General features: G+C 26.9%; 1 protein-coding gene across 1 annotated transcript; it reads right to left on the reverse strand.

The window, feature by feature from the left end:
* Window positions 1-6,934: 6,934 nt before the first annotated feature.
* On the reverse strand, window positions 6,935-8,252 carry LOC105111303 (Integrase-type DNA-binding superfamily protein). The gene has a single exon (XM_011006611.1). The coding sequence runs from the start codon at window positions 7,921-7,923 to the stop codon at window positions 7,222-7,224; it is 702 nt and encodes a 233-aa protein (XP_011004913.1). The 5' UTR covers window positions 7,924-8,252; the 3' UTR covers window positions 6,935-7,221.
* Window positions 8,253-13,912: the final 5,660 nt, after the last annotated feature.

The following is a 13,912-nucleotide window of genomic DNA, read 5'->3' on the forward strand; positions in this document are numbered from 1 at the left end:
CATTTAATGTTTATGGACTTTTTTTTTAGTATTTTGAGTTGTTGGGTTGGTTTATGAGTATTTCAAGGTGATGGTTAGGTGTTTTAAAGGTTGAAATGACTTAAAAAATACATTTTATGGATAAAGAATTCACTACCCTAATTTTCTGGCCACCAATGGGTGGTTAGAATCTAGGTACATAAATGATATATCGCCTACCTGTTTTTTTTTCTTTCTTTCTTTCAAAAAATAGCCAAGACACACAAGCCTCGGCTTAAAAGCTCACTGATTAGTACTTAATAGGTACATAAATGATATATATTTTTGGTCTGCACGTCAATTTATTTTTTAACATTTCCATATTTTATTTTTATTTTCATCTTTAAAAAATATACACAACACACATTATGATCATACACTTATAAAAGTGATATTTAACTTTGTTGGTCATAAACTATGATGGAAGGATGTGATGAAAAATATATATAAAAAAGTTAAAAAAAATTATTGAGGGATGAAATTATAAATAATAGCTACGCTTTCATTATCTACTAATATCTAATGTGCTTTATGAATGCAAATAATAGTAGTAATGATAAGGGCATCCTCATATGAAAAATTTACTCCTTCCCTGTATTCAAGAGTGAAAACTATTGGCTTGTGTCATTAGTTTGATAGCTTGGTTTTTGTGAGGACTTACTTCTCATACTTTCTCTTTTTGTTATTAAAGTCACCTTTTGTAGAGGTACCCTTAAAATCATATTGATATCGGGTAAAGCCATAATAGATTGACCAGGCTCTTCTATATACTGTTATGAGAAAAAAAAATCCTTTTTTATAAATTGATGAAGGTAGTCCTTAGCTATCAATTTTTCAATATCCTTCATTAAGATATAGCAGTCTTCAATGTAATGTCCTTTGTCCTTGTGAGAAAAACAATATTTTTTGGATAAACGAGTGTTGGAAAGAGACTTCATGGGTGAAGGATGTTAAACAAATTCTTTGCCTTGGATTGTCTCAAGGATTTTAGCGAGAAGGTGTTCAATGGAATAGTACACACATTAGAGTAGCCCAATCATTTTCTTATTATTTTCCTTTAACTCTTCCCGATACTGATATTTCTCTTAGGAGATCGGTCTCTTTAGGTGAAGCAACCCTGCTTGGAAGAATTTTTTGGTTGTTTATATATAGAGAATCAAAGAGGACCATGAGGCAACATACTCGTCTCTTTTATCCAAATACGATTCTTTATAGTTTGCTTCACTTTTAGCATCCATCTACCTCATAAGACATATAACTCTTATAAGGTTTCTTCCTTCACTCCACTAATAAGGGCTTATGATGTTATAAGTTAAATTAGTTCTTCAACCTTAAACATTTCCTTATTGAACCATTTTAGATATGCTCTTATGGACTCGTTCTCCATTTAGGTGACTCCAAAGAGTTTAATGGAGCCTTTTTCTTGCGGGAACCACTAGCTTGGTACAAAGATCATTGATCATACTAAATCTTTAAAGGTTGTAGAGAGGATTTTACACATGAAATGGTTGTCTTGAACAACTAGCTCTAGATTGTTATATGTTTTTTATAAATGTTTACTGGGATTTATGAGCCCATTATAATTGTCTAGAGTTATTTTAATAACGATGAAGTCCCTAGATAAGCAGGTATACAACATACGTCTAGATAAAGGAGAATATTTGATCTAGTAGAGGTGTAGATATCCTCTTGGATAAGATCTTCTTTTGGTTGCTTGCCACTCCTATATCTATAGAGTTCAGAAGACCTTGAAGCTTCCAGTGAAGAGCAGCATAATACATGTATGGTTTCTTTCCTATGGTGTCCAAATAAAAGTTTAGAGAGAACATGTTATGCCTTAAAGTTATAAAGCCATATATTCTCGTTGGTTGGAATGGTTTGATGACCCCTAAAACTGAAAACCTCTCATAAGATCATTTTGCCCACATTCCTCTAGGTAGTGTAACTGTTTATGGATACTAGGTGGAGCCTACTACTGGGGAGGTAAATGGGGATGACTAATATCTTGTTGAGGTGAGAATGGACTTGCTTAGATGGATTTTTATTTGTTTGTTGATTTGCCAACACTACTTGGGTGAGTAGTTGTACTTAGTCAATAAGTTGGTGTAAGGTTAGCTGCACAAGAATATTTGTGGTAGTAAGGGGATCAATAACTCGTTTAGGAGTATCTTGATTATTTTTCATTAATGACTAGGAATAGGAAAAACAATTAACTAATATTTATTTGTGACTTTTTAAATGTTTTCTTATAGACAATGCTACTAATAATGTCCTAGAATCAATAATATTTAAGTAATTGATTATTTAGTGTTTGGATAATAATTAATCAAGGTTTTCAAGAATATAATTTTCTTCTCTTTAGCTTAGAAATTGCCAAAATAATGGTAAAAACTAAGTACCTACAAAAACATTTCTAATGGGAGGATTTAAAGATCCTCAGATGATAAAGTCAGTAATGTATAAGAAAAGCAATAAATGACTTAAAAGAGTCTTAAATTTTGAAAACAAAGGTGTTTGTTCTTGTATTTTAGGATGATTAATTTTATGAAATATATCCAAGCTATTTAGAGTTAAAAAAAAAAAAGAGTTATGATCCCTTACCTGGATAGTTTATGAAATATTTATAACTTTTGAACCTTGTCATTTTCAAAAAATAAAATGATTAAAAAGTCATTTGCTTTTAGTCACATTAATGAAAGACAGTTATCTTTTACACATCATAAATATAAGATAAATATCATTTATATATTATTAATGAGATAGTACATATGGTGGGCTCCTTAAAGGCTAAGGGACCTTTTGTATATCTATGAATATAAGAAGATCATTACCTCTAATATAAATGAATCATATAATCATTCTAAAAGTAAGACTCCTTAGCCCTTGACACTCGAGACTCGAAATGTAGCCAAACTTCGATAAAAAAAAAAGGGTATGATAATTTATCTAAGACGTAACACCTTCAATTTAGTTAATTGTATGAGATTTGACATATTGTCATGCCCAAGTTACCATGGGCTCAGTTAATAATTGAACCCACGTGTATTAAGCCTGGCATTTTATTATGCTCATATTGTCTTGAATTTAACTAATTGCTGAATCAAAGTGTGTTGGGCTTGGCATACCACTAGATACATGTTATCTCAAGTTCAACTAATTGTTGAATCCAAGTTTTTTGAGTCTAGCATTTTATCAGACTTACTTGCTTTAGGTTCAGCTAAGTGTTGGACCCAAATATGTTGGGTCTAACATACTATCAAACCCATATTATCTCATGTTTAGCTAATTGCTAAATACAAACATATTAAGTTTGGCATTTTGCTACGTCGATGTTGCCTTGGGTTCAGCTAATTGTCAAACACATGTTATATTGGGTTCAATTGATTGCTGAGCCCATAAGTATTTAGTTTAGTATTTCTCTAGACCTATATTATCTTAAGTTCGATTAATTACTAAATCCAAATATGTTATGACAAACTTATATCGTATTATATTTTTTTAAGCCACAAAAATATAAACAAAAAATATTAACTTATCAATTTTGGATAAAAGGATAAATGTGTTTTACTATCCAAGTATTCAATTGTCCAAATCAAAATCACATAACTTTATTTGTGATAATTTTGTACAATATTGACATTTAATATTATCAAACCCCCATTTCATGCAATAATTTGAATTGACATTAATATGCTGTAATAAATTATTTAAAATAAATACATAATTTGGATCGACATCAACAAGCAAAAAACAAGCATGCCACATATATATATATATATATATATATATATATTATTAATTGGAGAAAAATATTTCTAATAAATGGTTTTGATTGGAGATGAATTTTAAAAGTTAAATAGAGAGCTTTGATGGAAAATTTGGAAAAAAATTTCTAATATCATTCGTCTGAGTGCATTAGTTTAAAAGAAAATTAAAATAATTTTTTTATGATGATATTGGTTTAATTAATTTTACTTCATTATCTAACTGGAAAAAAAGTTTGATTGGTAAAATACTATTTTTCCAGGACATACTGCATTCCATTATATATAGCATGATTAACTAATTAAATTGATAACGGTTCATGTGGCACTAAGGAATTGTCCTACCTGGTTTCAGGACTAATTATTATTAGAAGCTTTTTGATTTTATATGTTTGGTAATATGGTATATAATATATTTTTTTAATTAATAATATATAAAATAATTTTTTATTTTTAATATCAATATATTAACTATATAAAAAATATTAATTTAATATTTTTTTATAAAAAATAGTTTTTTTAATCGGGGAAAAAAAAAAGTTGTTTCCATTTCACGTCCAATACACCGAATGTCTGAGCAAATTTTGTCGCCCACTGTCATCATCATTTCCCACGAAAGTCAATGAATTTCAAAAAACAAAAAAACTTTGCAACGGTACCTTCCGCTAGTGTCACATCAACAAGCTACGAACCTTCCAAGTTCCAACGGCACTTTCTGCAATTTGCATTGGTGACGATCATGATTGCCACTAAAATATTGATATTGCAATTTAAAATTTTTTATTTTTTTATTTATATTTTTTAATTATTTTGATATGTTCATATAAAAATAAATTTTAAAAAATAAAAAATATAATATTTAAAGTTATTTTAAAATAAAAAATAGTTTAAAAAACAATATCTATTATGAATAAGTTATAAGTTGATAACATACTATTATTAATAAATGCATGTTTTATATTTAGAATTGTGATATATAATATTTTTTAAAATAATTTTCAATTGAAAATCTATGGATCAATAAATAGTTATAGAAGAAATGTGTTTATAATTATTTAATTTAGTTACAGAGAATAAAGTATTTTTTAGAAAATAAAACAATGATTTTATTAAATTAAATAAATACAATTTTCAATTTACATCTAGAAAATCATAGCTTCTTAGTTAAAATAATATTTGGCAATACTGACAATGTTATTCCATGCAATAACTTGTCATTTCAATAACATATAAAAAAAATTTATCTAAACATATAACTTAATTAATTAGATTCAGAATTTGCTCGTCAGAAATTATTAATTTAAATACTATAAATCTTAAAATAACTAAAAGTTTATATTCTTATTTAATTTAGAACTTTAAAAATTAATTAAGATGCATGGAATCTAGTCTGGACATATATATATATATATATATATATCTCAAATTTAAGCTATCTATATAGTAACTAATTACAATTCATCATAAATCAGGGGATATACTGGACTCCTATACTTTGTTGATAGAAGATTCTTCCATTTAGGTAAAAAAGTTACTAGACCTTCATTTCAAAGGAGAAAAACACCAACGAGCATGGGAATCAGAAAAGTAGATATGCGACAATATAAATCTAAATCCATTATCTAGATTTATTCACACACACACAAAGATAATATAAAATCATGAATAATAAAAGAGGAAAGTTGTCTCCGTTGATTTTGACGGCAGCTATGACTGTTTTAACAGATTAGGTTTTAGGGTTGTTTTTTTTTTTTTTAACCAAGAAAAAGAATGGAATTTGGGATATGCCAGAATAAAATAAACGTGAAAAGAAGCAACGAAGGTTACTTTAGATCACGGAAGAACAAACGGTACAAGAGAACAAGAGTATATTTTTGTGTCTTAAAAGAATTAATTTTTTTAAATTATTTAGAGGTGTAATATTAAAAATGAATTTTTAAAAAATAAAAAAAATATTATTTTAAAAAACCACTAACTCTAAATACATGTCGTGTTTCTTGTTGTAAGAATCTTAACTCTAGAAGAGACCATCATGGCCCACCACACGTTCTTTGTTAAAACCAGGCCGTCAAGATATTTTCTTCGTATCAGCAATATCCCATTCGTACCCTTTTTATTCTCATTGGAAATTGGAGAAGTCCTTCGCTGAGTATTTTACCAAAACCCCACTCGTTTAACATCTATTTATTAAAATAATATATATTTTTTTTATTTTTAAAAAATTATTTTTAAAATTAATACATGATCTAAAATATATAAAAAAATTAATTTTTAGTAAAATATTTTTTAAATTTTTAAAAAACACAACTTACTTTGCATTCCCAAATCTCTGTAAACTCATCAAGATCAAAAGATTTTGATCTCATATATTACTAAGAATCTATGTATTAATTATTTTATATAATTATTAATTTTAAAATTTATAAGATTTATTTTAATATTCAAATATCTATATTAATTTAAAAAATAATTAGTTTGATTTTACAGTAGATTGGTCTATTTATTAAAATAATATATTTTTTTATTTTTTAAAAATTATTTTTAAAATTAATGCATAATTTAAAATATATAAAAAATTTAAGTTTTTGTAAAATATTTTTTAAATTTTAAAAAAACACAACTTACTTTGCATTCCCAAATCTCTGTAAACTCATCAAGATCAAAAGATTTTGATCTCATATATTACTAAGAATCTATGTATTAATTATTTTATATAATCATTAATTTTAAAATTTCTAAGATTTATTTTAATATTCAAATATCTATATTAATTTAAAAAATAATTAGTTTGATTTTACAGTAGATTGGTCTATTTATTAAAATAATATTTTTTTTATTTTTTAAAAATTATTTTTAAAATTAATGCATGATCTAAAATATATAAAAAAAATTAATTTTTAGTAAAATATTTTTAAAAAATTACTTTGTATTCCCAAACATTCTCTGTAAACTCATCAAGATCAAAAGATTTTGATCTCATATATTACTAAGAATCTATGTATTAATTATTTTATATAATTATTAATTTTAAAATTTGTAGGATTTATTTTAATATTCAAATATCTATATTAATATAAAAAATAATTAGTTTGATTTTACAGTAGATTGGACTGCATTTTATTACAACAATTTCTTGACACAATCACCAAATTAATACAGAAGACTTTAGTATTTGAAATAATTGTATTACACATCTAAAGCCGTATTTATTCAAACATGCTGTGTATTTTACAAAGGACTAGCGTCTATGATCTATGATCTATGTGTGTGATATGATATATAGAAAGCATCTAGCTAGTCTAGGAAACAGTATTATCAATCATATTACAGCAGTAAGAATAAAAATGATGACTAGTAGCCAAACATTTTTATGGATCTATGTAGAAGCAGACAATTAATTACAGAATAAAAAGCAAGCACACCACCAATTTCATTAGCATTAATTCAACTCAGATCCTCCAAAGTTGCTCGGGATCGAGCTCTCCAGGCCCAGTAACTGATCGCAAAATTCTCCACTCAAGTCTAGTGGTGGATACACCCACCTATCAACCGAGTCAAACAACATGAACTCGGTTCGTGACTGATCAGGGGAGTCAAAGCTTCCTTCTATATTCGGTAACTCCACGATTTCACTCAAGTATTCTTCCTCGGATTCTGCCACATCTTCAGACACCGATACCGATGACGACGACAATGACGAGGGTGGTGACGATGAGTTAAATTCGACCATAGCAGCAGCTTTCGCCGCAGCTGCTTGAATGTCACGTGGCATTAATGACACCGGGCGCGGTAATGAGGCAGCAAGTTCTGGAAAATTCAAAATGGCAGAGTCACCTTTAATACTCAGGGCAGCCACGTCGTGAGCACGAGCTGCCATCTCTGGCGTGGGGAATGTTCCGAGCCAAATACGTGATTTCTTGCGAGGTTGGCGGATTTCGGACACCCATTTGCCCCAGGCTCGCCTTCTAACACCCCTATAAACTGCGTGTTTGCTGCAGTCTCTTGCCTTTCTCGAATTTTGGTCAATCGGGTTTTGCTTCTTGAGCTTGTTGGTGATGGTAGTGGCAAACGACGAGGACGAGGACGACGATGTTGTACATATTGAATTACCTGACCTGGTACTGCTTTCTTCATTCGTCATTGGACTGCTAGCTAATCTGTGGACAGGAGTTGGTTTAAGAGCTGAAAGTGAGAGAGATGGGGAGTTCGAGGCAGAGGAGAATGATAATAATAATAATAACAGGAGGGAGGCTGTGCTGTGAAAATTTATCTATGGAAGAGGTACGCTCCTTTATAGTGACCCATGACCTACCATTGATAAACAAGACAAACTTTCGTGTTTGTTTTTTATCAGAAAAAAACATCTATAATGGTCCCAAACACAGCTTCCTGTAGGAGGGAGAGCAAATTAAAGAGATTTCCTTGCAATAATAAAAAAGTAGAACAAGACAAAAGATCGGGAAGTGAAGTGAAAGGGTTATGCAGGAAAGTGGGACCAGATAAAGAATGGGGCAGGGCTCGTACCAAATATGCATAACGTTCCATTATAAATTTTCTTCCTTCTCTATTCCTGTGTCCACGTCTCTTTTGTTTTGTCCGTTAGGCTAGTTGATTTTTTGCCTCTTTTTTTTTTTTTAACTCTCTCCAGTGGACTGGTCATGGCCATAAAAAAAAAAACTCTCTCCAGTGGACTGGTCATGGCCATTCTTACCACTTTTGTGAGTAATGTCTAAAGTTGCACGGTGGAGGAAAGTGAAAGTGGCTCCCCTAGTTGTCAAAAATATCAAATGCAGCTTATCCATGGAATCGGTAAAGACAATGTCTTCGGGTCCCAGCTTACGGTAAAAAGTTGGAATAATCTTTTGATAAGTAAATATATAAATAAATAAAATTAAGTATTTGAAAAGCTTTTGTGTATTTATGATGTTTTTATTCTTTAAAGATTTTAATACGTGACAAATTTTTTTATCAAAAGATTTTAATCTGGAACAAATCTTTTTATCCTTTATTTTGTTTGCATAAGGTTCAACCAAATGATATATTAAGTTCTCATGCCATTCACATGTCCAGTTTATATGAGTATATATGAATTAAACTATCTAGTCTTGAGAAACAAATTAATTAGTCCCTCTTGTTTTACAAATAATTATTTAATTCTTTTCATCTATTTTAGGGTTTTATCTAAAAAAATAGATAGATATTATGAAAAAAAATGATAACAAAAGAACAGAATTTTTAGAATAAAGTACTATTAAATTAAATATGATAATATTAAATTAAATATGATCAACACTAATCAAAGTATTAAATAATTAATTTTTAAAGCAAAAGAGACTAACTAATTCATTTCTTTAAATTAAAGAGATTAATTTATAATTTACTCAAAAATATAAATCACTTGTAACAATGAGTTTATGATTAAAAAAAAAAACTGAACGAAATGTTAAAGAAGTTTCCTATAATCCCTTGCATTATTAACAATAACATCAATTTACAAGAATAACAACAATAATAAAAGTACATATATTTATCAAAGACGGTACTGATGTGATCAAGTAAAGTAATTCAATAAACTGATTTTTTATTTTATTAATTTTAGAATTTATAAGATTAGTTAAAATACATGCAAGTTAATTCAGATATTTAAATTAATTTTTTTTTAAAAAATGAAGTAATTCTTTATGTTATTTTCTTATTATTATTATTATTTACAAATCTGACAAGTTTGCTATCCAATTCACCGGTTTGAAGGTTTAACCTAATAGTTTAAATCAAGTTTGATAAAACTATTGAAAGTTACTACAATACTATTTTTTTTTTAAATCAACTGGCTTCTTTTTTCATCCATACTATTTAAATAATTAATTTTTAAAGCAAAAGAGACTAACTAATTCATTTCTTTAAATGAAAGAGATTAATTTATAATTTACTCAAAAATATAAATCACTTGTAACAATGAGTTTATGATTAAAAAAAAAAAACTGAACGAAACATGTTAAAAACGTTTCCTATAATCCCTTGCATTATTAACAATAACATCAATTTACAAGAATAACAACAATAATAAAAGTGCATGTATTTATCAAAGATGGGACTGATGTGATCAAGTAAAGTAATTCAATAAACTAATTTTTTATTTTATTAATTTTAGAATTTATAGGATTAGTTAAGATGCACGCAAGTTAATTCAGATATTTAAATTAATTTTTTTTTAAAAAATGAAGTAATTCTTTATGTTATTTTCTTATTATTATTATTATTTACAAATCTGACAAGTTTGCTATCCAATTCACCGGTTTGAAGGTTTAACCTAATAGTTTAAATCAAGTTTGATAAAACTATTGAAAGTTACTACAATACTATTTTTTTTTTAAATCAACTGGCTTCTTTTTTCATCCATACTATTTAAATAATTAATTTTTAAAGCAAAAGAGACTAACTAATTCATTTCTTTAAATTAAAGAGATTAATTTATAATTTACTCAAAAATATAAATCACTTGTAACAATGAGTTTATGATTAAAAAAAAAAACTGAACGAAATGTTAAAGAAGTTTCCTATAATCCCTTGCATTATTAACAATAACATCAATTTACAAGAATAACAACAATAATAAAAGTGCATGTATTTATCAAAGATGGTACTGATGTGATCAAGTAAAGTAATTCAATAAATTGATTTTTTATTTTATTAATTTTAGAATTTATAGGATTAGTTAAAATGCACGCAAGTTAATCAGATATTTAAATTAATTTTTTTTAAAAAATAAAGTAATTCTTTATGTTATTTTCTTATTATTATTATTATTTACAAATCTGACAAGTTTGCTATCCAATTCACCGGTTTGAAGGTTTAACCTAATAGTTTAAATCAAGTTTGATAAAACTATTGAAAGTTACTACAATACTATTTTTTTTTAAAATCAACTAGCTTTTTTTTTCATCCATACTATTATGATGTAGATCAGATTAATTTTTTAAAAAATATATAAGACAATATTTAAAATCTAAAAAATTATTTAATATTATTATAAAACTCGATTTAACAAGTTAATTTTAAATTCTCTTGACTGGACTCCATGCATAGTAAAAACTGAACGAAACATGTTAAAGAAGTTTCCTATAATCCCTTGCATTATTAACAATAACATCAATTTACAAGAATAACAACAATAATAAAAGTGCATGTATTTATCAAAGATGGGACTGATGTGATCAAGTAAAGTAATTCAATAAACTAATTTTTTATTTTATTAATTTTAGAATTTATAGGATTAGTTAAGATGCACGCAAGTTAATTCAGATATTTAAATTAATTTTTTTTTAAAAAATGAAGTAATTCTTTATGTTATTTTCTTATTATTATTATTATTTACAAATCTGACAAGTTTGCTATCCAATTCACCGGTTTGAAGGTTTAACCTAATAGTTTAAATCAAGTTTGATAAAACTATTGAAAGTTACTACAATACTATTTTTTTTTTAAATCAACTGGCTTCTTTTTTCATCCATACTATTTAAATAATTAATTTTTAAAGCAAAAGAGACTAACTAATTCATTTCTTTAAATTAAAGAGATTAATTTATAATTTACTCAAAAATATAAATCACTTGTAACAATGAGTTTATGATTAAAAAAAAAAACAAAAACTGAACGAAACATGTTAAAGAAGTTTCCTATAATCCCTTGCATTATTAACAATAACATCAATTTACAAGAATAACAACAATAATAAAAGTGCATGTATTTATCAAAGATGGGACTGATGTGATCAAGTAAAGTAATTCAATAAACTGATTTTTTTATTTTATTAATTTTAGAATTTATAGGATCAGTTAAGATGCACGCAAGTTAATTCAGATATTTAAATTAATTTTTTTAAAAAAATAAAGTAATTCTTTATGTTATTTTCTTATTATTATTATTATTTACAAATCTGACAAGTTTGCTATCCAATTCACCGGTTTGAAGGTTTAACCTAATAGTTTAAATCAAGTTTGATAAAACTATTGAAAGTTACTACAATACTATTTTTTTTTAAAATCAACTAGCTTTTTTTTTCATCCATACTATTATGATGTAGATCAGATTAATTTTTTAAAAAATATATAAGACTATTTAAAATCTAAAAAATTATTTAATATTATTATAAAACTCGATTTAACAAGTTAATTTTAAATTCTCTTGACTGGACTCCATGCATAGTTCAAGTTTAAAATTAACTTGATTGACTTAAAGGGTCCAAAAATAACCTAGACGATTAGTAAAAAGCGTGGTTGAACTTAAAGAAAAATTCAATATGATATGACTTTTTTTTTAATATTGAGATAACAACATGTTAGATTAACTCGAGCTTCCCAACTTGAAAGGTCCAAGATATTTTTTTTAGACTACAATAACTTCATAGAGAAAATAAATCAAAACAAATTGTGAAGACCAATTCAAAATTAACTAAATAACAAAAGATGAAATTGAGAAAAAAAAACTAAAAAGATTCAATTCAAAGAATAAAAAATTGAAATATAGATTAAAAAATGAATTATTTGGCATTGTTATTAAACTCGACTCAGTGAGTCAACCTTGAAACCTCTTGACCTGACTCTTTATCTAACTCAAGTTTAAAATTAATCCACACCAGAGTTACCCCAATGTGACCTATTGGGATTCATATGTTAAAATATAACCTGGATGACCGGTAAAAGTGTAGTTAAAAAAAAACTTCAAGATGACTTTATTTTTTTAATATTATGACAACAACCTTTTTATTTAACTCAAGATTAACAATGTCATTACATGCATGATGTTGAATTGCAGGTTTTCCCCCTTAATCAAATAGAATTTTGGCTTTAATTATAAAATTATGATTTTGAAAGAGATATCACTTAGTATCATGAGCACTAAAAAACCTAATAGTTTTGAGAGTCAAGGTAAATAAACTATTTATGTAAGGGGAAGACATATCACCTATAGTATATCCTACATATGATAAATTACATTAGTGATTAATTATTTTTCTAGGTCATGTCCCTTTACGAAAAAATCTCTATCTTATCGGTCTAAATCTCAATTGTTCTAGGATCTAAATTTTAGTAACACTTTTATTTTTCACTTTGTATCTTTAATATCTGAGGATACATCTTATAGTGTAATTTTATATCTTCAAATAATAAAACCTACAACTAATTCTTGATATTTATTTTTGTTAATTCTTTTAATTTGATACCAAGAATATGCATATTTTTGTTTTTTTTTTATAAAAATACACATGAAAAAACTTTTAAAATCTGGCCATATGCAAACAAAATAAATATATATTTTTTTGTTTTTGAAATGAAAAATTTTCTAAAGGATTTTTGGAATTTTTTGGAATTTTAGAGAAAAATAAAGTATTTTTAATATAAAGTTAGTATCTTGCAATCTAAGTCTACAATCCAATATTAAGTGAACTTATTTTAAAAATATATATTTTTAAAATTTTTAAATAAGGCATTTTTTTATTTTGATTTTTTTTGAATTTTCAGAGAAAAAACATGTATTTGTAATACAAAGTTAGTATCTTATAGTGTAAATTTACTACCCAATACTAGTTAAAATTATTGGAAAAACATGCAAGGGATGCACAAATAATTTTAAAATGATCCTTGAATTTTTAGAGAAATTTTTTTGAAATTTTTTAGGGCTTGTTTGGTTAGACACTAAAATAGAAACAAACTAAAACTAAAACAGATGATAGTAAGGTGTGCTTATCAAATATGCTCTTAACTTAGAACCAAAGACATGAAGAATACCTTAAGGAAGTGTTTGTCAAACACATCTTGAGGACTAAAACATTATAAAAATGGGGCATGTCAATCAGGTTAGGTTGGGCATGGCCTAGCTATATGAGTAGGCTTACCTTATTGTTATTTAGGCCAGGAGGCAGCCTAAAGGTTTTTTTGAAAAAAAAATTAGCCAAGCCATATAGGCTAGGCCGAGGCAAGTGGCCCAACATCATTTCTTCACAATTAGTTAGGCCTAATGGTTAGTTCCTTTGGCAAAAAGGATTGCTACCAAAGGAAATTCTTCTATATATGTAGTAGGTTGGTTTTTCCTGCTATAACAATTATCTAAGCATGATTTACATGGAAAAG

The sequence above is a fragment of the Populus euphratica genome, unplaced genomic scaffold (assembly GCF_000495115.2).
Source record: "Populus euphratica unplaced genomic scaffold, PopEup_1.0 scaffold290.1, whole genome shotgun sequence".
Taxonomy (NCBI): domain Eukaryota; kingdom Viridiplantae; phylum Streptophyta; class Magnoliopsida; order Malpighiales; family Salicaceae; genus Populus; species Populus euphratica.